This window comes from Heptranchias perlo, chromosome 2 (assembly GCF_035084215.1).
Source record: "Heptranchias perlo isolate sHepPer1 chromosome 2, sHepPer1.hap1, whole genome shotgun sequence".
Classification (NCBI taxonomy): domain Eukaryota; kingdom Metazoa; phylum Chordata; class Chondrichthyes; order Hexanchiformes; family Hexanchidae; genus Heptranchias; species Heptranchias perlo.
The window spans coordinates 49,709,005-49,734,160 of record NC_090326.1 but is presented as its reverse complement, the minus strand read 5'-3'; the positions used below and the strand labels follow the sequence as shown (position 1 = coordinate 49,734,160).

General features: G+C 42.5%; 1 protein-coding gene across 1 annotated transcript in view; it reads left to right on the top strand.

Annotated features, from left to right (window-relative positions):
- Positions 1-25,156, top strand: part of LOC137339218 (cadherin-6-like) — a 204,682-nt gene that overhangs the window by 162,474 nt on the left and 17,052 nt on the right. Inside the window, exons 8-11 of the mRNA XM_068001880.1 lie at positions 10,812-10,948; positions 14,312-14,439; positions 19,186-19,303; positions 23,209-23,460. Of these exons, the coding sequence (XP_067857981.1) occupies positions 10,812-10,948; positions 14,312-14,439; positions 19,186-19,303; positions 23,209-23,460 (635 nt within the window). The remainder of the gene's footprint in view (positions 1-10,811; positions 10,949-14,311; positions 14,440-19,185; positions 19,304-23,208; positions 23,461-25,156) is intronic.

The following is a 25,156-nucleotide window of genomic DNA, read 5'->3' as shown; positions in this document are numbered from 1 at the left end:
CAATGACACTCTTCCTGAGTTTTTTCTAGTTCTGCACCTGCTCAGTGTCATTGATATCTGTCTGGGTCTCCGTATCCTAACTATCTCTGATTGTCAGCATTAAGAACACTCAGGTGAAGTACTGAAAGTGCAAATGAAAAGTGAAGCGCTCTCTGTACTGCCTCAACAATGTGCCTTAACCCCTAATCTCAAAATAGTATCTTACTGCACCAAGGATTATTTTTGGTACTTCCTAAGGAATCCTGAGTGCCAAATAATGGGTTGTTTTGTGCTATTAACCTTGGCAACTAGAAATTGGATTGAGATTGTCCAAAATTGTTTATTGTAGGACCCTTACTGCTGGCAGTTAGGGTAGACTTTTATTCAATCAATGCCAGTTGGATTCAAACCCAGGTTTCTAATGATAGTTACAAGAAATGGCAAACACTCAGTGACAGAATAAGTGATAATAATTCACGGAGTGGCCATTAGATTTTGTGGGTTACACACTTATCTTGATGTTACAAATTTAATTATCTCATACTCCTAAATCCTAAACCAGTTTAACTTATTTACATAATATGTTAGTATAGTACAGATCTTCAAATAATTGCTTATTACTAATCAAATGCATGGTTGTGAGGTTCATGACCTTCAGTAACTTGAGGTTAAGTGATGTCATCAGTATTCCTTCCGGATTTACCAAGTGTTGCACACAATGGTGACATCAGAGCATATCTTTTCTTGTTTATGAGAGGGAGAGAAAGGTCAGTACTTATGTGTATGTGTTAGCGGCTCAGTAAACATGACAGTTAGTATCAGGATTTTAGAAATCAGTGGCGGGAGAGCTAATTAAGAGGGTGAAGTGGGAGATGTTGAAAGCTGGTCCCTGGGGGACGAAGTGGGGCTCAACACACTGTCCTTTCATTTCTGGGACCAGAGTTCAAATTTAGCCCAGAATGAGAATTTTGCTCTCTTTCTTTCTGAAAGTTATAAGGACCCTATGTGAATTGAATCAGAGCAGTCATAACCCAATACAATAGGCACATAGCATAAATTCCTGGAATTTGACATAAATTTGACACTAAATTCGCAAACTCACTTAAGGGTAACTTTTCTGCTTAATGAAAATGATTTGAGTATAAAGCAGGGAACATCGCTTTATGCTGTTGTACGCTATTTTTGCTAAAACTCCTCAGGGAGCCCACAGGAGTGTCTGGTGCGGGAAGTGGAAAAATTCACTCTGATGTAGTAGGAGGTGCTCTTCTGAGGCTGGGGTTAAGATACATTATTGAGACAGAGGGAGTTTTACATAGCACAATACCTGACCTGGGCGTGTTTGATGCTGACAGTGGGTGGCCAAAAGAGGAAACTTCAATGAGCAGAAAAAGGTGACTAAAAATGTAATTAAAAATAGTTTCTGGATGAAGTCAATTGATTTACATTCTTTCAACCCAATGCCCCATGAATCTCATCCTCAAGGATTTCTAGATTTAAAAGAGATGGGGCAATCCAAGACACTGATATCTAATCAAATGTGTGGATTATCCATCAGACATCCTCTAAATTAGTTAAATCAGAGATACAAGTGTAAAATTAGATACATGGTTAGGGTTATCTGGGGTTGCCTTTCAGTTAGGTTCTGTTGGATTGAGAATGGATTTTGCCCACAGTAAAGAACAAAGAAAACGTCAAGTCAATGAAGTAGTAACAATCTTAGGGGCTGGAAAGATAAAACGAATGATGGTCACGTACCCCTAAATGAGGAATCTCCTGAGGAACATGTTGTACTATTTGTTTGAGCTGCCTCCTTCCCAAAGCACGGGCTGAGAAATCTATATTAGCTCTGTGAGCTTTTCATCTTGACCCAGTCTGTGATTAATTATACCATTAAAATAATGAAAATCAGTACCTAGTGTTTGAATGCCATCTAGTGGTCAAATCATGCCAGAGAACCCATAGTTACCATTTCAATCAAACCAAGGTAAATCTGAACTTTTGCTGTTTACCCCAACCCCCCACCCCCAAAATAATCAGGTTTGGACTTTTGAAAATTCTTTGTATCCTCAGCTGCAGATACGAACATTTACTGAACTGCAGTTATGCACACATAGAAGTTTGGAGGAGAAATCCAAATGTTTTCATTCGCAACCATTTTGGGGAAATTTCTGTTAAAAAAAAGAAAGACTTGCATTTATATAGCACCCTTCATGACCCCAGGTCGTCCCAAAGCGCTTTACAGCCAATGAAGTACTTTTTGAAGTGTAATCACTTTTGTGATCATAGAATCATAGAATGATACAACACAGAAGGAGGCCATTTCGCCCATTGTGCCTCTGCTGGCTCTTTGGTAGAGTTATCGAATTAGTCCCAATCCCTGCTCTTTCTCCATAACCCTGTAAATGTTTTCCCTTCAAGTATTTATCCAATTCCCATTTGAAAGTTACTATTGAATCTGCTTCCACCACCCTTTCAGGCAGTGCATGCCAGATCACAGCTCGCTGCATAAATTTTTTTCCTCATGTCACCTCTGGTTGTTTTGCCAATCACCTTAAATCTGTGTCCTCTGGTTACCAACCCTTCTGCCACGGGAAACAGTTTCTTACTCTATCAAAACCATTCATGATTTTGTAATGTAGGAAACACGGCAGCCAATTTGCACACAGCAAGCTCCCACAAACAGGAATGAAATAAATGACCAGATAATCAGTTTTAGTGATGTTGGATGAGGGGTAAATGTTGGCCAGGACACCGGGGAGAACCCACCCCTGCCCTTCTTCGAAATAGTATCATGGGATCTTTTACATCCACCTGAGAGGGTAGACAGAGCCTCGGTTTCACATCTTATCCAAAAGACAGCACCTCCAACAGTGCAGCACTCCCTCAGTACTGCACTGGAGTGTCAGCCTTGATTTTATGCTCAAGTCTCTGGAGTGGGACTTGAACCCACAACCTTCTGACGCAGAGGCGAGAGTGCGACCACTGAGCATAGCTGACACTGAGCCAAAGGAAATGGTCCAATCTTTAAATTAAGCCCAGTGGTTGTACCCTTGTTTATAGCACATTACCTCTTACATAAATGTGAGGACTGGGTTCACCTTGATTGCTGATACATTAAAAGCAACACCTGCCATTCCACATTCTTCTATCCTTCTGCTTAAGCATCTGAAATTTGCACAATATACATTAAAAATATACAATATGCCTCAGTATCACTGCCCAACCCCAAGAAGCATGGAGACCTGAGAAAGGAGGTAGGGAATAGTTTGAATCATAAAATGTTTAAATATTAAAAGATATGTTACCATCTGGTCATGTGCTTCTATTATTTTTATTGGGTTTAGTTCCCCTTGAGTGCTATTTTGGCACAATGTTTCACACATTTATATTAAATTTCTACTGTGCGGTTTCAGTGCAGTACAGAGTTCACACAAGAGCCTTAACCAATGTGCTAAAAATTGCATTCAAATTAAAGGTAACTTTTATATCTTGTCACAATGCAATTTAAAAATGTTATTTAGAATTCCTAATCTACTATTTCTCATCAAACGTGGTGTTGATCAATACTTGTCTCCAGTCTTCACAAAAACATTGTGCTTTTGTCTTACACTGAGTCAAGCACTCAAAGTGTTTGGGTGGGAATGAATCAGGCTGCCAGCTCCTTAGCAGTCAGTGGTATGTTTAATGTTCAAGAGGCCAAGCAGATAGTTTTTTTTAATTTGATATGTTATAATAACAAGAACTCATTTTTGTTTCTCGAATTCTCAATTTAAATCACACTGTTCAGTGATTGACCTGGTGAAGCACAGCAGTTGATATTTTTTATCATGGCATCGGTACAGTGAAGTTAATCTGGATTGATAGCAGGATTTCATGTAGGAAAATGGGCACTAACGGGGTAGGTAAGAGCCTAGAAACGGGGTCGGTAAGCCTTACCGCCCCAGTAAACTCCACGATGAGCCCCCTGTAACTTTCACATAGGCCTATCGTTGGGCAACCTGAAGCAAACGGTAGGCCTCTTTCCCATGCAAATCAGGGACTTAATGACGTCGTTATGACCCCCATTGCAATTTTAAGGGATACATGGGTAGAGCTTGTGACACGAACAATCCGCCCAAGTGTGCTGGCGTCCCGATCAGGAAACAACGAGAAAAATGTTGAAAATTGATTTTGTTTGGAGAAATGCTCCTCCTGGCTCCACAAAAATGCTGCGGGCTGCTGCTGTCCTCGCCCCACCCCAACTCAGCATTGCGTTCCCCCCCACCGTTCCCCCCCCCCCCCCCCCAAGAGGGGCCTCGGCCGGTGTCCCAGCATGACGACATTCCTGAAAGTTAATTTCAAGAACTTATCCAGTTCCCTTTTGAAGGCCATGATTGAATCTGACTCCACCACCCCCTCGGGCAGTGCATTCAGATCCGAACCACTCACTGTATTAAAAAGTTATTCCTCATATCACCTTTGGTTCTTTTGCCTATCACCTTAAATCTATGCCCTGTGGTTCTTGACCATTCTGCCAATGGGAACAGTTTCTCTCTATCTATTCTGTCGAGACCCTTCATGATTTTGAATACCTCTATCAAATCTCCTCGCAACCTTCTCTATTCCAAGGAGAACAATCCCAGCTTCTCCAGTCTATCCACGTAATTTAAGTCCCTCATCCCTGGACTCATTCTAGTAAATCTCTGCTGCACCCTCTCTAAGGCCTTCACATCCTTCCTAACGTGCGGTGCTCGGAACTAGACACAATACTCCAGTTGTGGCCGAACCAATGTTTTATAAAGGTTCATCATGACTTCCTTGCTTTTGTACTCTATGTCTCTATTTATAAAACCCAGGACCCCGTATGCTTTTTTAACCGCTTTCCCAACCTGCCCTGCCGCCTTCAATGATTTGTGCACATATACCCCCAGATTCCTTTGTTCCTCTGCCCCTTTTAGAATTGTGCCCTCTAGTTTATATTGCCTCTCCTAATTTTTCCTACCGAAATACATCACCTCGCATTTTACCGTGTTAAAATTCATCAGACACTTGTCCACCCATGCCACCAGCCTGTCTTTATCCTCTTGAAGTCTATCACTATCCTCCTCACTGTTTACTACCCTTCCAAGTTTTGTGTCATCTGCATATTTTGAAATTGTGCCCTGTACACCCAAGTCCGAGTCATTAATATATATCAAGAAAAGCAGTGGTCTCAGCACTGACCCCTGGGGAACACCACTGTACACCTCCATCTAGTCCGAAAAACAACTGTTCACCATTACTCTCTGTTTCCTGTCATTTAGCCAGTTCTGTATCCATGTTGCTATTGTCCCCTTTATTCCATGGGCCGCAATCTTGATAGCAAGTCTACCATGTGGCACTTTATCAAACGCTTTTTGCAAATCCATATATACCACATCAACTGCATTGCCCTCATCTACCCATTCTGTTACCTCATCAAAAAACTCTATCAAGTTGGTTAAACATGATTTGCCTTTAGCGAATCCATGCTGGCTTTCCCTAATCAATCCACACTTGTCCAAATGACTGTTAATTCTGTCCCTGATTATCGTTTCCAAAAGTTTCCCCACCACCGAGGTAAAACTGACTGGCCTATAGTTGCTGGGTTTATCCTTATACCCTTTTTTGAACAAAGGTGTAACATTTGCAATTCTCCAGTCCTCTGGTACCATCCCCGTATCTAAGGATGTTTGGAAGATTGTGGCCAGTACCTCCGCAATTTCCACCCTTACTTCCCTCAGCAACCTCGGGTGCATCCCATCCGGACCAGGTGACTTATCTATTTTAAGTACAGCTATCCTTTCTAATACCTCTTCTTTCTCAATTATTAGCCCATCCAGAATCTTAACTATGGCTCCCTTTACCAAGACTCTGGCAGCATCTTCTTCCTTGGTAAAGACCGATGCAAAGTGCTCATTTAGTACCTCAGCCATGCCCACTGCCTCCATGAGTTGATCTCCTTTATGGTCCCTTATCGGCCCCACCCCTCCTCTTACTACCCGTTTACTGTTAACATGTCTGTAGAAGATTTTTGGAGCAGGAGTAGGCCATATGGCCCCTCGAGCCTGCTCCACCATTCAATGAGATCATGGCTGATCTTTGATCTCAACTCCACTTTCCTCAGTTCACTTGGTTTTTGGGCCACGGTCTGCCGGTCCAATGCAAATGAGGCCCGGTTTGAAAATTGACCGTTCTGCTGGTCGGCTGCCCTCTTTCCCCCTTTCTCTGGGGGAAAATCCATCTCTAGAGATTCATTTAATATAAAAAATCCATTCAAGCCATTTTAGTGCCTCAGCCTGATTGTTTAGGTGAGTCAGGAAGGAAAAGCAATTATAGTGTGACACTATCACTCCAGGCAGTTATAAGATAATAGCAGCAGTATGAATCATGATAGACTTGTACCTATACAATACTGATAGTGTGGCAGCATGGCAGCACCTTCATTATAATACAGCTCTCAGGAGCCAAGTGTCATAATGAGGTGTGAACTCCACAGCATATCTAGATCAGAGTAAAACAGGAGCCCAGGTCTGCCAGATTAATAATAGAAAATTGCTTCGCAGCAGAAAGGATTATAATCATGGCCTGGTGTATTTTTTTGCACCTACTGACATCAGGGAGGGCCAGAAAACCAGACCTCATCTAGAGGATCAGTTACAGTATGCTTGTGAAAAGCCATCTGGCTGCTGAACAGTCTTGTACCATGTTCTCAAATATGTGGTGGGATTTCCCCACAGCCTGACAGTAGTGAAGTTACTGGTGATTGTGTTATTAGTAACTTGTCACTGCCCAAAAATCCTTAGTCCTTCCATGGACAGAAGTGTTAAATTTAAATGATCACAAAAGGTAATTCATGTACTGCTGTTGTCATTTTCTCCATGTATTAGCTCTGACTAGTGCTTGCTAATGCTTTTCGTGCAATAAGTTTTCTGAGTGTTTCTGTGTGGAATTATATCTATAATTATATTCACGTTTGGAATGTGGATCACGCATACCATTGAAAAGTCCTATCTAGGCATTCATATGGAGATTCTCATGTGACCACAGTCGTAGTGGCACTTTCCCTGTATCACCTCCCATTAAAGCCAATAGGTGGCACTCGAATCGTATTTTCAATGTTAATCTGACCACGGACGTGCAATGCCCCCTATAACACATGCTTTGAAACTTCAGCGTACAATTGCAGGCCTCCTACCATTTGTGGCACTGTGTCCTATCTCTCAGCTGCTCCTGCTCTTTGGCATCTTCAGCCTCCAGCACCATTCCTTGGCATGTTCCTGGGGTTTTGGCCAACCTCCACCCCTATTCCTTGGCCTCCACTTCTTCCCCACTGTCTACCATTGTAGCTTGTCCTGCCACTTCTTCCTTAATGATCGCATTATACAAAGGTTTCAGCACGGAAGGAGGCCATTCGGCACATGCCGGCTCTATGCAAGAGCAATCCAGCTGGTCCCACTCCCCCGCCCTATCCCTGTAGCCCTGCAAGTTTTTTCCTTTCAAGTACTTATCCAGTTCCCTTTTGAAAGCCACGATTGAATCTGCCTCCACCACCACCATCCCCGCCCCGGCAGTGCAGTCCAGATCCTAACCACTTGCTGCGTAAAAACATTTTTCCTCATGTCACCTTAAATCTATGTCCTCTGGTTCTTGACCCTTCCACCAATGAGAATAGTTTCTCTCTATCTATTCTGTCGAGACCCTTCATGATTTTAAATACCTCTATCAAATCTTCTCTTAACCTTTTCTGTTCCAAGGAGAACAACCTCAGCTTCTCCAGTCTATCCTCCTAACTAAAGTCCCTCATCCCTGGAATCATTCTGGTAAATCTTTTCTGCACCCTCTCTAAGGCCTTCACATCTTTCCTAAAGTGTGTTCTCCAGTTGTGGGTCGAACCAGTGTTTTATAAAGGTTCATCATGACTTCCTTGCTTTTAATTTCAAGCCTCAAGCTCATGTGCTCCAGCCTGCTCGACTTGCCTTACTCCTAAAAATGTAAAACTTCCAGCCATTATTATCCTGCTAGTCATTTTAATCCTAGAGCTTTCTTGCTTTTGGCCTCAGGTCATGCCATTCCTGCAGCAGGTCTGCCATGTCATATGACATACAACCACTACTTAAAGGGAAAGAAAAGAAAGAATGAGAGAAGCAGAAAACCATTGAGAAAAGTACAAAAGAAGAAAAAGGAGAGAGAAGCACAAGAGAAGACAATAGAACAAGAGGGAGACAAACAACAACATAAGGAAGACCATTTGCTCCAGCTTTCTGTGAGCAGTACCATGAGGGATCTGCTATTACAGTCCGCACCACTTATATCGTTCACGCTTATCACGGGCAGCTGCTTATGTCGGGCAAATAGCACTAACTATTTGTCAGTACCATAGGAGTCAAATACAAAGGCACCCCTTATAACATGTTAAGTTTGTCGGCTATTTCGGGCAGTTCAATAAGTTCTTCGCACCTCGTTATTATATCTGCATTTAAATCCTTCCATGGATCATTCTGTGTCTGTGTCTGTGTTGAGTCCATGATCTTTCTCATTGTTCACAATCAGCCGTTCTGAACTAGAATCCCATGCATGGCATCATCCACAGACATTGGGTCATGGAGAGAATTTGAAGGCAAGGACAAGAATGCTGAAATCAGTTCACTGAGCACAGAAACGCCAGTGACTTTGGCAAGGATAGGGTAATGGGCGGGCAGCATCATGTGGAGGTGATGGCAAGGGTTGAGTGAGGACCAGTTGAAAGGCGAGTCGAAGCAGGAAAACCAGCAAAGACAGCGCTAGGGAAATCAAGGGGGCAGTGTTAAGTTTCCATGGTGGCAGGCCGAAGATGGATCCTTAGGGGACTCCAGAGGTAGGAAGAGAAGCCATTGGTAGAAATGCTTTGGCTATGATCAGAGGAGAGGTGTTGAGGAAGAGGATGGTGTGATCAAATTTGTCAAAGGCTGTAGGGAAGTCAAGGAGAATGAGGAAGGATTATGCATCATGGTCGCAGTCACAGAGAATGTCATTTGTGACTTTGGTATGGGGTGTTTCAGTCCTGTGGGAGGGGTGAAAACCAAATTGGAGAGATTCAAAATGCAGAGTTGCAGGAGAAATGGGCTCAGATTTGGGAGGCGACAACACATTCAAGGACTTTGAAGAGAAGAAGGAGGTTGGAGATGGGTTGGTAGCTAGCAAAGGATGAGTGGTGCAGAGTGTTTTTCTTTGGAGATAGTGATGACGGTGGTTTTGAAAGGTAAAGAATGCAGTGTCTTGAGGAGAGGGATCCATTTACAAGGGGGTCAGGAAGAGAACTTGGCCAGTCATTATAGTGGGAATTAAGTTGAAGGAGAAGGAGCCATGGAGATGGCTTGGGAGAGATAGGGGAGAAACTAGAGAAGTGCAAAGGTTCAGGGCTAGTTCCAATTGCAGGATTCAAGTATAATTCCTCTATGCGTGCAAAGCAGGATATGAGGATAATGTACGTCATATATTGTGTGCTCTTTAAATGAATGTTCTTGACTGGTCTCATTTTTAAATTCCCCCATCACTCCCATTTTAATGTACTTTATTTCATCAGACCATCATTCCCTGATTCAGGGAATAACGAGGCAACTTACTTCCAGCTTTCTGCAAATGCCACTCTGTAAGAAACCATTAGGAAGTGCATGAGAATAGCATGAACTGACTCACTTTCCTAAATTTCCCTCTTTCCATTTGGGAATTGTCTTTCCTGCATTTAGCACTTCATTACTGGCAGATGATCTAGATCAGATCTCGTGCTATGAGGAATTTGCGGCTTCCCACTCTTTGCCACAGCATTCTCTTTATAAATTTATGTTTAAACACATTTTATTTTATGTTCAAACACATTTTATTTTATTTTTGTTGTCGGTTTACTCCCCTCCTGCCCTTTCCTGAAGGCATTGACTCCTCGCTGGGGGTACAGTTTCACAGGACACAGTACCTCACCTGAGTGCCCATTTTTGATGTGTGAACCTTATCAGTGAGTGTCTTCAAGGTTTTCTACCGTGAGGACATGGCTACCGAGCCTGAACTTGTCCTCACGCAATTTCCACACACGTACACATCCAGCAGGACTCACTATGTAGTGACTAGGAGCAGGAACTCTGACTAATTTTCCCCTCCCGAATGCATGGGCATGAATGCTAATTGTAATGTCCCAACCGTTCACCCCAGCTGAGACCAGCTGACTCAGCACGGACCAGGGATTAAGAAATGACCAACCTTTCCAGTCTGTATGTCTCAACTATTCACTGCAGAACCTTATTGAGCCACCAGTGGAGCTGTGTAATGCATTTTTAATCTTTTTCTGCACTGTTAAACTACTTTACCGATGTTATTTAGCTTAGTCATGTCATAGAACATAGTACAATTATTCACATGATAAGTTCTCAATCTGGACTAAGTCACTATGTAAGTAATTACCCATGTTGGACGCTAGGTATGCCTCAGGGGAAGGGAGGAAGGGAAATAGGAGGACAGGTCACCCCAGACCATTCTGAGGCACTTCTTAGAAGCCATTTACAGAAGGCTTTATGCCAGAGAATGCTATGTAGGTGCGAGGGGAAAGCATTGGCAGTAGCTGGAGAGTTATTCTAAATAAGGACAAAAAAAATCATGAAATGGTACTGCAACATAATCTAGGCTGGAAAAAGTGTGCTACACATTCAGTCAAAAAAACAATTGCTGGATGGGTGTTCTGCCTTAAAAGTGTTTGAGATTCAACAGAAATCAACAATGAAAATGTATCAAAAAATGTCCACCGTTTGAACTTAATTGGAAACTGGTAATCATTTTCAACATTTTTTTTTATTTGACTTTTTCAGTTATTCAATAGATCGCCATACTGATTTGGATAGGTACTTCAACGTAAATTCTGTTAATGGATCAATTGTGACATTAAAAGCACTTGACCGGGAAGAAATGCCGTGGCATAATATTACAGTCATAGCAACCGAGACAAGTAAGTGGCCAGTGAATACAGCTTGTCTTTGGTATTAATCTGTTTCATTTCAGTTTTTCTGCACTGTTAAACTACTTTACTGAAGCTATTTAGCTTAGTCATGGGCGAGAAGTAGGCTGTGTTACATGTTAAGACAGAAGATTATGGAGCCCCATTGAGTGTGAGTGCTCGCTGGCTCCTTGTGAGGAGCCAGCGAGCACTTGGCAACGGGCAGTTGAAAACACTGTCTGTAATCACCAAGTATTGTTCTGTGATTTATAAATGCGAAGGGTTCGAGGATTTCATTTCCACATTCACCTGAGGAAGGAGGAAGCCTCCGAAAGCTTGTGAATTTCAAATAAAATTGCTGGACGATAACTTGGTGTTGTAAAATTGTTTACAATTGTCAACCCCAGTCCATCACCGGCATCTCCACATCACATCCTTGTGAGGAGTTCCATTAGTTTTTGGCTAATCCTGGGTAAAATGTTTGCTAATAGATGTGGCCTATACCTCACGGGGGAGGTAACTGTCATATCATGTGTAAGTGGGGTCTCTGTGTTTGAAGTGGATCCAAGACGACATGACTGGTGGCACGATGGAAGTTTGGAATTAAGTCAGCCTTCTGTGGCAGACTCAGTAATCTCGAACCCTGAACCTCGCAGGTCTGCAGTACTCCAGGGCACTGTTGTTGAGTCAGCACCTTCAGGAAAAAAGAGAAAAATTGCAAAAGAAAATGCAGATATAGTAGTTTACAAAAATATACTTTTTAAAGGACCTTTCTACCTTTGTTAAATACCAATGTTATGCCTATGGATTATTTCTCAGTAAAGTTCTTGGGAGATTTTCATGCAGCTGCATTTTAGATGCATTTTAGTAGGATTTAAATAAAACAGCATAGTGGTGTCTGAAATGTTCTTATCATGTCTAATTGAATTGTGAAAAGCATTCAGCAAAACAGCTTGAGAATCTGTCCTTCCAAATTTGGCTTGTGTCTGAGGAAATAATTTTGAGATATGTAACTGCTGCTGCTAGCAATATGATGAATTAAGAGTATTGCTCAAGAAGCCTAACCTACAGCATTTAAGTGTATTGGCTTAAGTGTGATATGTAATGGAATACTGGCTTCAAAACACTAAATAAGGCTAGTGACAACACTCCATCGAGGACGATGGAAAACACAGCAGCCAAGGGGAAAGTACTGAAAAGGTGAATTGGATTGTTCTACATATTAAAAATCTTACATATGTGCGCACTTCCTGCCAACTTTTTCCCTTATAGAATTCTTATGTTCACATTTATAATGGAAATTCTCTGTAAATTTGTCACATTGTAATTAGACCCTCTCACCATTGGTGGTCCTGTAGTTCCTCAGTTTTGTATGTCCCAGCTTCTCAGTTTGCACTGCAGAAAAATTCCAATGCTCCAACCAACTCTACTTTTCTGTTTCCCAAATTACTGCATGTTTTGCTATTTAGTTTTAAATAATGATATAAACTCAAAGTGTTATACAAAAATAAGAACAGAATATATGTCTAAAATGGTGACTGAATTACATTGGCGACCCTTAGCCTAATTATCCCTTTCCCTCTAACCCTGCTTCAACTGAAGACCGCAAGACTCTATGGGGGTAATTTTGACTTTGTGCAATAGTGTAAAACGGGTGATGGAGAATCGGCGGCCTGATTTAGATCTCTCCCGATTTTTATTTCCATCAAAGTCAGTGGGAGACCAATTTATTCTAAATAAGTAATGATGTTTGGGAACATGTTCAAGGCTGAAACATTCTTGGGATTTGGATGACAATGTAAATCAGGAGTTTTGAGGGTAAATTTTATAAATTGCATATTCCCAGCATGCAGCCTTGGTGCCAAGAGCCCAGGAAATTTCAGGCATTTCGCCCATCATTTAACATCCTTCAAAAGTTGGTCTCATAGTGAATTCTTAAAGCTGTACCTTTGTCAAAAGGTTGCTGGGACTCGTGGATCTTGCGATTCTCACACTCTTCCATGATAGTCATTCTTCGAGTCTCAGGAGTCTTTTCAGCTGACCTGCCCACTTCACATGAGCCCCAGTTGTGACACTCCTTCCATTAACAGCATAGAGCCACAGGCAAGTGAGGAGAGCACTGTTAGGTGAAGCTTTCACCTCCAATAAAATCACCAGCAGAAACAGCTGATCTTCCAGTTGGGAATAAAATAAACAAAGACAGCTGGCTCTCTCAGCAGGAGCACATATAGCTGACAATCATCTCCTACTTCCAACAGCAAGCCTCTCCTCCGCCAGAACCAAAACAAAACTCTTGATTTGAATTACAGCCTTTGAACGGACAGCATCTAATATCATATTCCAAATAAGGAATTTAATAGCAATAAATTTGACAGTCCAGTTGTGAATGCAGTTCTAGTATTAAAGGAGCCACGGCTGTAGGAGAATCCATTACAAAATCAGCCTGCCTCAATCAGCAGTGGAGTCTTGTTTTCTTTTGGAAACGTGAAATAGCAAATGAGATGTTTGGATTTAATTTTTAATAGACCATAACAATTTGACTTGTGTTTACCAATTTTTCATGACTAATACAGCTTTTGTCATAGAAGTCCTGAAATTCCTTGAGTTGGAGAGGGCAGGAAGCTTGATTTCTCCCTGGGGCAGGCCAGGCATTTGGGGCAGAATTCAGTGCTACTGTGATATCACCGCATTTAGGCTGGTCCTTTCAATTCTAATTTGGGGGCCAAAGCTGCATCTTCAGCCCAGCCCCATATCACAGGTGATGTCTGGAAGCTCTCCTGGGAAATTATGGCCATTACACCCTTCATAGGTCTCAGCAATCTCACCATCAAGAGCTGGCATGAGTACTACTAACGCCCCAGTAAATGCCCCAGAAGCTCCCAAGGGAAAGATAATCGATCCCAGGAAAATCCCTCGGAGCTGAAGACATTTTTACCTTTGATCTTCTTTGGCCCTGAGCTGGGCCTTTGGGTCACCTAACGGAGTAACTTTGGGCTGCTCTGGCCTCCAGCAGACAGATCAGGACGGGTGCCAATGAAGTGCACTCGTTGAAGTGATTAATCCACCTGGTCACATAAATAACCCTGTGCCCTGGATTTGGACAGGGTCTCTGGTCTCAAGCTAGGGCAGGCAGGTGTTATGTTGTGTCAGCAGAGCAGACTCCCAGGAATTTCAGGGCCAGCACTGATCTGACATGGTTTTATTGCTTGGATGGGGATTTCAGTGTAATAAAAACAAATTGGAATGTTACATATGACTCTTTCTCTGAATCAATCAGAATTATATTAGGTTTAAATATGCTTAGACCTTTCATCAACTGCATTGTTGTTTAATTGTAGGCCATTGAGAATTATATCTATTTTTACTTATTTGCAGTTACAGAAAATTCAAGGAAAAGTAGCCGCGTACCTGTTTTAATCAAGATTTTAGACATCAATGACAACGCTCCAGAGTTTCCCATGTTTTATGAGACCTTTGTCTGTGAAAATGCAAAGGCTGGCCAGGTAACCAGTTTAAATGTTGAAGCTTCATTCCACTTGTGCAAATACAGACAAGCAGAGAGCAGTCGATTGTAATTGAGGAGTAGGCAGCTTGACTTCCCCAACATTCAATCAAGCTGCCCGTTCTCAGTTATGTCCCACTGTACTCACACATATCCATTAGGGCTATTTAATCACACCTTGCAGTCCAGAATTTTTATTTCACAAACGTTTTAAAATCTGCCAAGCTACCTGCGCACCATTCCCCTTAATGCTATGGCTGAATCTTATACAACAATATGACATTATAACAAATCCCCAAACAAGTTTAATTGTCCTTCAACTGAAACTATGAGACAGCTAGATACCAATGAGAATTGAGTGTACAAATTGAACTAGATGCAACTGAATAAAAAGTCATATGTTGTTGGTTCAATGAGGAGTGTAGAAGAGCATGCCAGGAGCAGCACCAGGCGTACCTAAAAATGAGGTGCCAACCTGGTGAAGCTACAACTCAGGACGACATGGATGCTAAACAGCGGAAGCAACATGCTATAGACAGAGCTAAGCGATTCCACAACCAACGGATCAGATCAAAGCTCCGCAGTCCTGCCACATCCAGTCGTGAATGGTGGTGGACAATTAAACAACTAACGGGAGGGGGAGGCTCTACAAACATCCCCATCCTCAATAATGGCGGAGTCCAGCACGTGAGTGCAAAAGACAAGGCTGAAGCATTTGCAACCATCTTCAGTCAGAAGTGCCGAGTGGATGATCCATCTCGGCCTCCTCCCGATATCCCCACCATCACAGAAGCCAGTCTTCAGCCAATTTGATTCACTCCACGTGATATCAAGAAACGGTTGAGTGCACTGGATACAGCAAAGGCTATGGGCCCCGACAACATCCCAGCTGTAGTGCTGAAGTCTTGTGCTCCAGAACTAGCTGCGCCTCTAGCCAAGCTGTTCCAGTACAGCTACAACACTGGCATCTACCCGACAATGTGGACAATTGCCCAGGTATGTCCTGTCCACAAAAAGCAGGACAAATTCAATCCGGCCAATTACCGCCCCATCAGTCTACTCTCAATCATCAGCAAAGTGATGGAACATGTCTTCGACAGTGCAATCAAGCGGCACTTACTCACCAATAACCTGCTCATCGATGCTCAATTTGGGTTCCGCCAGGACCACTTGGCTCCAGACCTCATTACAGCCTTGGTCCAAACATGGACAAAAGAGCTGAATTCCAGAGGTGAGGTGAGAGTGACTGCCCTTGACATTAAGGCAGCATTTGACTGAGTGTGGCACCAAGGAGCCCTAGTAAAATTGAAGTCAATGGGAATCAGGGGGAAAACTCTCCAGTGGCTGGAGTCATACCTAGCACAATGGAGGATGATAGTGGTTGTTGGAGGCCAATCATCTCAGCCCCAGGGCATTGCTGCAGGAGTTCCTCAGGGCAGTGTCCTAGGCCCAACCATCTTCAGCTGCTTCATCAATGACCTTCCCTCCATCATAAGGTCGGAAATGGGGATGTTCGCTGTTAATTGCATTTGCAACCCCTCAAATAATGAAGCAGTCCGAGCCTGCATGCAGCAAGACCTGGACAACATCCAGGCTTGGGCTCATAAGTGGCAAGTAACATTCGTGCCAGATAAGTGCCAGGCAATGACCATCTCCAACAAGAGAGAGTCTAACCACTTCCCCTTGACATTCAACGGCATTACCATCGCCGAATCCCTCACCATCAACATACTGGGGGTCACCATTGACCAGAAACTTAACTGGACCAGCCATATAAATACTGTGGCTACAAGAGCAGGTCAGAGGCTGGGTATTCTGCGGCAAGTGACTCACCGCCTGACTCCCCAAAGCCTTTCCACCATCTACAAGTCACAAGTCAGTAGTGTGATGGAATACTCTCTACTTGCTTGGATGAGTGCAGCTCCAACAACAGTCAAGAAGCTCGACACCATCCAGGACGAAGCAGCCCGCTTGATTGGCACCCCTTCCACCACCCTAAACATTCACTCCCTTCACCACCGGCGCATTGTGGCTGCGGTGTGTACCATCCACAGGATGCACTGCAGCAACTCACCAAGGCTTCTTCGACAGCTCCTCCCAAACCCGCGACCTCTACCACCTAGAAGGACAAGAGCAGCAGGCACATGGGAACAACACCACCTGCACGTTCCCCTCCAAGTCACACACCATCCCGACTTGGAAATATATCGCCGTTCCTTCATCGTTGCTGGGTCAAAATCCTGGAACTCCCTTCCTAACAGCACTGTGGGAGTACTGTCACCACACGGACTGCAGCGGTTCAAGAAGGCGGCTCACCACCACCTTCTCAAGGGCAATTAGGGATGGGCAATAAATCCGGCCTCGCCAGCGATGCCCACATCCCATGAACAAATAAAAAAAATAAAAGAAGCAGAAATTCTGTCAGTTTAATTAATAATTATAATTTATTTGTATGTAAAATCGTTGCCATCATTATTCTTTTGAGGCTCAGGATGAGGCACATTATAATAGAGATACATTTTCTGTCCACTTATAGTAAATGGCAGAAATTCTATATATAAGTATATGTTTCACCCACCCCAATGGTGACATATATTTGTAAAGTGTGCCTCAACCTGAATCTCAGAGGCACAGCTCTTGCTGTACCATTTTCCATACTTCCTATCCTGTGGTCTTTAAAAGCAACAATGTCAATATTTTTTTAATTAATTCTTGGAATGTAGATGTTACTGACAAGGTTAGCATTAATTGTCTATCCCTGAGAAGGTGGTGGTGGGCCTTCTCCTTGAACAGCTGCAGTCCATCCTGAAGGCACACCCATAATGTTGTTTGGTAGGGAGTTCCATGATTTTGACACAGCATCCCTGAAGGAATGGCGATATGTATGCAAGTCAGGATGGTGTGTGACTTGGAAGAGAACTTGGACGTGATGGTTTTCCCAAGCACTTGCTGCCCATGACCTTCTGAGATTTGGAGGTCACAGGTTTGGGAGGTGCCGCCAAAGATGCCTTGCTGAATTGCTGCAGTGCATTCTATAGATAGTACACACTGCAGCTACGGTACACCGTTGATGGAGGGAGCGGATGTTTAAGCTGGGGGATGAAGTGCCGACCAAACAGACTGTTTCGTCCTAGATGGTGGCAAACATCTTGAGTGTTGTTGCAACAGCACCCATCCTGGCAAGTGAAGAGTATTCCATCACATTCCTGACTTGTGCCTTGTAGGTGGTGGAGAGGTTTTAGGGAGTCAGGAGGTGATCCAATTGCCTCAAAATACCCAACCTGCGGGCATGGACTGCTTCATTATCTGAGGAATTGTGAATGGAGCAGAACACTGTGCAATCACTGTGCAATCATCAGTGAACAGCCCCTGGTAGTGCTGGTTGAGGGATCAATGTTAGCCACATCACCGGAAGAACTCCTCTGCTCTTCTTCAAATAGTGCCAGGGGATCTTTCACATCCACATGGGCCACTGGAACAGGCAGACAGGGTCGCAGTTTAAAATTTCATTCAAAAGACAATTCTCTGGCAATGCAATACTGCCTCAACAGTAACTACAACAAAAGCAAAATACTGCAGATGCTGGAAATCTGACTAAAAACAGAAAATGCTCGAAATACTCAGCAGGTCAGGCAGCATCTGTAGAGAGAGAAACAGAGTTAACGTTTCAGGTCGATGACCTTTCATCAGAACTGGAAGAAGCTGAAGATTTAACAGTTTTTAAGCAAGTACTGCCTCAGTACTGCACTGAAGTGTTAGCCTAGATCATGTGCTCAAGTCCTGGTGTTTACCAATGTTTCAGGGAACACGTTCCATAATTACATTTATTTATAATCAAGGCCTCTGGTTTATGGTGACTGAACAAGTCAAATTCCATTTTTATTACATAGGATTATGGGATTTCTACTGATGTTTTAGGGATCATATATTCTGTGATTTCATCCATTTTATGCGAATAATTCCTAATTATAATTCAGCAGCTTTGCTCCTCAAGTTATTTTCAGCTGGATCTGACCCCAGCTCCCTTAGAAGAATGAACAATGATCCAATTCAGTGCCTTAAACACAGTATCTTAAAGCTGGTCTCCTATGTATTTTATTTATTGAGTCAATAGAACTTAGGAATATGAACCAAAAGGGAATGGTTCGTTTAGTATGCCAAAGTTATTTTCATGAAAGCACTTGTGTCTTGTTAATTATTTAAAAGAAACATGTTAACAAGATTCTTCTCTATATTCCCAGTGATTTTCTTCCCTTTCTGTTCTTCTCCTAAGGCCACTGACTCATGGTATACCATTCAATCAGCACTGCCGTCCAGTCCTTCATCCAAATAGCCATTCTTCATGCCCCAATATTCAAATAATCAATCAGTAATGACTGTCCAGAATATTCGAATATGAGGGCAATACAGCCAACCCTCACCCACTCCCAACAATGATTGCTGGACAGTGATTAACAAGATACTTGAGCCTAAAAATTACTGATGGTGGTATTAGCAGACAAATGTTTGTCCACTATACACTTTTAACTCATTAAAAATAACACTAACCGTAATTATTGCTAATAATATATTTGGAAGAAATCATTATTTGAAAACTGTGGTTTAATTTATTAATTTTATGTATTTATATGCTGTATGACTACTCAGTCCCTACTACAGTTTTGTGTATATACAGATGTATTTGGATATGTACAGCTATTTTGGATGGTTGCTACAGTACTGCTTTTTATATTGATTTAACACACAGCTGATACAAACTGTCAGTGCTGTAGATCAGGACTCCCCACCAAGTGGATCCAGATTCTTCTTCAGTTTGGCTCCAGAGGCCACCAACAACCCGAATTTTACAGTTCGGGATAATGAAGGTAGGGATTTAACCAATAACCCATTTCAAACCACGGCTAAATAGATAAGTGTTACATGTGTTAAAAACTTTGATGCTGGGGTTGCCCACTATTTAGTTAAAAACATAACTCAACCAGATGGGAGTTTTAGTCCCAGTGCTGTCTGTCACTGTTAATTTAATATGTACACTTTGTCGCTTCTCAGCTGGGTACTAGAGTCAAGGGGCATTAGGGGTAGATTTTCAACTTGCCGCCTGGGTGTATAAAGCTGCCATTGCGGATCAGTCGCCTGTTATAGAAACCGCACAATTTTCATTTCCATTGTTTTCATTACTTGATACCATTGGCAAAATTAGTATTTTAGTAAGCCCACTTCTTCCAAATGGTGGACTATTATGACCTTATTTGGCAGATTGCAGAAAAAGAAATCTTTTGCTCCAGAACTCTGTACAGCCCAAAGCTGCACAGACCAGTGGACTTAATAAGGATATCAAACTCCCATGTTATTCGAGCTTCTACATCAATGAGATCTGTCCAGACTGTCAGCTTTCAACATGATTACGACTAGAACGGCGCCGTAAGGCTCGCTAGTGTTTAAGCCAGACCTTTAGGTTTGTGCCATGATCATGAGAGTTGCTGTAGCTACACCGCAGCATTCTTTATTGATCTGCACAGAATGCAAGAAGCAAAGCTTCACACACCATTGTTTTTGTTGGTACCTGCAACTCTGTCCTTGTATGCAGAAGTTCAAGTGTAGATAGAGTTAGCTGTCACTCGTTGTACCAGGATTTTCAAAGCATTTAATAGGCAATGATTAATCTATAGCTTGCCCGTTTGTACCCTAATACAAATTCTCCACGTTCTAAATGCTTCCAGTAAATTTCCAGGATCAAATATATGAGACATCTGTCCTGGTTATAGTAGCCTCTAATTCTACTCACCTGATATACAAAAAAGGCAAAGCACGGAAATTCCTCGGAGCTGCTCCCACTCCACTGCCGTAACTTCGCCATAACTGCGACGGAAACCCCGAGTAGGAGCAGCTCCAATGAAATTCCCAGCCAAGACCATGAAGGCACAAGTCTGTAGAGTTGACTCCCTTGGAGAGAAGAGAAAGCAATAAAACCCAGTTACCATCCATATAACTCAAATACCACACATATTAAATTAACAGTGACAGACAGCACTGGGACTAAAACTCCCATCTGGTTGAGTTATGTTTTTAACTAAAGGACAAGGGCAGCAGGCGCATGGGAACAACACCACCTGCACGTTCCCCTCCAAGTCACACACCATCCCGACTTGGAAATATATCGCCGTTCCTTCATTGTCGCTGGGTCAAAATCCTGGAACTCCCTTCCTAACAGCACTGTGGGAGAACCGTCACTGCAGCGGTTCAAGAAGGCGGCTCACCACCACCTTCTCAAGGGCAATTAGGGATGGGCAATAAATGCCGGCCTTGCCAGCGACGTCCACATCCCGTGAACGAATAAAAAAAAACACTTGTAACAGCATGCCACAACCTACTCAAAATCAAAGCTTCGTTTCTTTGTATGGATAGATTTGTTTTACTTGAAATTTGAGCTTTTGTACTTGTCGTGTTTTTGGTGCACATCCTTTACGCTAGAAGTGAAACAAAAATATTAAGAAATTGGAATAATTATCCTTATCAGGACCAATTTTTAAAATAATGTCAAATTGTACAAAAGTACATTGAAAGGGTGTGAAAACTCAGGTTCATTTAATCATCTGTAATAATAAATTGTGGAAGTAATATCCATAGTGTATCACTGTAGTTTCAGACTGGTGAATTATCCTATTACTTGACAATGAAGATAACATTCACAAATAAGTATAGAAAAACAAATAGGTAGGAGGAAATTACAAGGCAGTAATGTGACTGGAGGGGATGCCGACCGATTTCATAAACTATCACAGCAAAGCTTTAAATCCTAAGATTCTGTAACTGCTATTAGCTCTACCCACATTGATACATATTATATTGTATTACATTAGTTTTACAATACACATCAATCTGGGATTTGTTTTTACTCAGTTTACCAGTGATTTGTATGTAAAACATATGTGGCTTTTGTACTGTGAAATGGATGATGTCAGTGAGTGTAGATTGTAACATTGTAGCATAAAAAGAGCAGGTTCATTGATCATGTGGCTGGTAAGAGGATATAACATGTTTATACTTTGGAGTAAAATATTGAGTTATTTATTATCCTGGGTATGTACTACAAAAAGTATAATTCATATAGAAATGAGGCAAAGGTGATTCTTAGCATCAGAATAATTAATTTTAGCCTTTTAAGATTCTTCCAATTGTGCCCTTTATTAATTCCCTAGACAGGCCTGATGTCAGCTTTCACATAAAGAGCAACAGCTGGTCTGATGTGAACTCTCACCACTGTGACTCTCAGTTCAGCCTTTTTAAAATATAAATTTGACTCAGATGGCATATCCAGACTGCAATTTACAAACAGTGTGCCAAGAAGAGGACTTGGGAATTAAACTGGGAACATCGAGCCCAGTTCAGCAATATTCTGCAGAGGAAAGAAATGGCATACATCCATCCTATTTCTCTGCATGATGTATAAATGTAGGATGGAGTTAATAGCAGTAACAAAATCTCAGGGTGTAACGCAGTAAATGTAGTTTTTTCATCTAAATGCACTGTTCAGTCATTTTAGGAGCTGATGCAATGTTATAGTCACAGTGGCTATGGAGAACTCATTAACCCAGACCATCGAATCCAGAGTGGAAGCCCTCTACCAAGACATTGAGGCCTGGAAATTTTGTACAGGTTTTCCACACCAGAGCCCCAAAAGAAACAGCCGTTTATGTTGTTTCTCTGGGGGTTCTGCCAATCTCCCACATTAATTACAGTGGGAGATCAGGAGAACCTCCATAGAATTTCAGGGCCTAACTCTCCAAGACCACAACACAGGACATCTCACTTTCCAGAAAATTACACCAGCCAGACCATCTCACCCTCCAGAAAATTACACCAGCCAGACCATCTCACCCTCCAGAAAATTACACCAGCCAGACCATCTCACCCTCCAGAAAATTACACCAGCCAGACCATCTCAACCTCCAGAAAAGTACATTAGCCAGACCATCTGGTAGATGCAGAAACCCTCAACTCATTTAAAAAATACTTGGATGTGCACTTGAAGTGCCGTAACCTACAGGGCTACAGGCCAAGTGCTGGAAAGTGGGATTAAGCTGGATAGCTCTTTTTCAGCTGGCACGGACACAATGGGCCAAATGGCCTCCTTCTGTGCTGTAACTTTCTATGATTCTATGATCTCACCCTCCAGAAAAGTACATCAGCCAGACTATATCACCTTCCAGAAACATGCAGCAGCCAGACAACGTTGCCTGTGCTGAGAAGTATGCCACCCACATAATCGTACACTCAGGAGAGTGTATCCACTCCCAGATAGCTCATACTCAGCCATTTAGCTTCAGATAGCTTAATCTTTTCTGTCCTTCTAGAAAGGAGAATGATAGTGTACTATCACAGTTCTCAATTGTTACAGTTTTGTAGGGTCTCTGGTGGTATTGGTCTAGTCTGTTGATTTTAACAAGAAGCCCATCTTGTTAAATCAAGGAATCCTAAAACATCGAGCTTTGTGCATTCTAAAGCTGATATCCCTACATCAGGCCATTTATCTCACATTAACTGGATAAAAGGTTGAAGAGGTATGCATGAAGAATGGCAAATAAGGAGGCAACAGATTCCCAAAGCATAAAAACAGATAACAGTCAAACAATATATAAGTTTCATAGAAAATGCTTGTTAGTTTTTTGACTTTTCTGTCTGTCCAACTTCTGTATTAAAGTCTTGTGAAAGGGGGGAAAAAAACACAAAAAAAATTGCTTCAACCTTTCATATTCAATATTATTTTCAGATAATACAGCAGGAATTGTGACCAGACGAGGTGGATTTAGCCGTCAAGAAATGAGCACTCACCTTCTGCCAGTTCTCATTTCTGACAAGGAATATCCTATTCAGAGCAGTACCAATACCCTGCTGATTAGAGTGTGTGCCTGTGCCAGTGATGGCACCATGCAGTCCTGCAATACTGAAGCTATAATCCTTCCTCCTGGCCTCAGCACCGGAGCCCTCATTGCCATTCTGCTGTGTATCATTATTCTGCTCGGTGAGTGTTTTTTAATCAATTGCACTTTCATTTCAATTAATTGTCTATTTCTGCCTATCATCTCAATCTAACACAAACTATTTGAGACAGAAATACTGGATGAAACCAATCAATGTCTGAAATGACAGCGTTAAGTCACAAGGACAGTCAACATGGCAGAATTTATTTTAACACAAGAGAAATACTGAATGCTGCTAGAGACATTAAGTAAGGATTAGAAAAAGGCTTATATATGATAAGACACTTTTAAACATTTTTCCATTAACTGTGACCTAACTAGTAGAAGCAGGTGTACTAAGATTAGGGGAAGGTATCCTCTGGTCACGATGCATGAATGGCATTGTAAATATAGTGACAAGATTTCTTCTGATCAGTAATTCTAGTGAAGTCACTGAACCATTTCGCTGGACATAAGGAATTTAGGAAATCTTCCCAAAATGTTGCTGATACATAGCAACCAGAGCATTTTCACAGAACGTTTTTTCCTTCATATGAAAGTAGAAAACCATCATGAGAAGAAACAAAAGTATACTTCTTACGCTGAGGTCTATGCCACCAACTATGTTACTGTGGAGCACATCACAGTGGTGTTGAAGCAACGGTTCTGTTGGTTGGACTGCCGGGGCAGGGTGCTCATCACTGTCTGTTGCATGCTGCACAATTATGCCATCCAAAGAGGAGTGAGCAGGCAACAGGCCTGGGTAGCAGGTCATATGATTATGTAAAGACAGGGAGCTTGGTACAGAAGTCTGTGATCGACAAGTACTTCTAGTAATGGATACCTCTTACCACTAACCAATTTTGCTTTTCCAAATGACTCTCACATATTATTGCCCCAAGAACATTCTGCATATTCCATCCACACAAGCTGAACTGTCATGTATTAACCCCTCCCCAGCACATATTGTGTTCCATAGTCCTACCCCACATAGACTGTCTATGCAAATATGAAATAAAAAAGATCAATATCTATTTTGTGATTATATAGATTGCTAATGTGGTCCAAGCCCTACGCCAATGCTTTTCCTTGGTGGCCATATTGAGGGTGTGCTCATCGTACTTCTTAACCTAAGGCTGTGTGTATGTGCTCCCTGAGTAGGAGAGAGGTTGAAGTTGGATGGTGTGACCCTGTTGGGATAGGCATGTCCTTGAACCTGTGGATGCAGGGTTACGCGTTGGCCTTGCCGCAGCTGGTGCTACTTCCGACAACATAATCGACGCCAGTGCCTGCCTGATCTGGAACATCCTCATCCCTTCAGGGGCCTGACTAGAGTGGGAGGATGTGTGGCCGCCATGAGAGGAAGCCACCTCGTTGGACCCTTGTCCTTCCATGCCCCTGGGGCTGGCCACTTCAGCTGGATGACCAGCAGGCTGCATGAACGCACTCAGTAGGAAGCCTCATGTGGGTAAAGCCACCATTACTGCTCTTTCCAAATGAACTCCCAATTTGTCAAATCCAGCAGTGATAGACTGCTGTAAATGTCAAGGTCTCAATGGTGCCAGTCATCAGAGAATATTGTTCTTGTTGTTCTGAGCTTTCTCCCTCATGGCTTTGGGGCTCCATTGCAGATGGCTGTAAAGACGCCACTCACTCCATAGTATTCTGCATTTGTGTAAATCCTTTGCGCATGACTGCAGTGAAGCTGGAGGTACACTGGTACACATTTTCCCCCCAGCTGCTGCTGCAGGCTGCTTA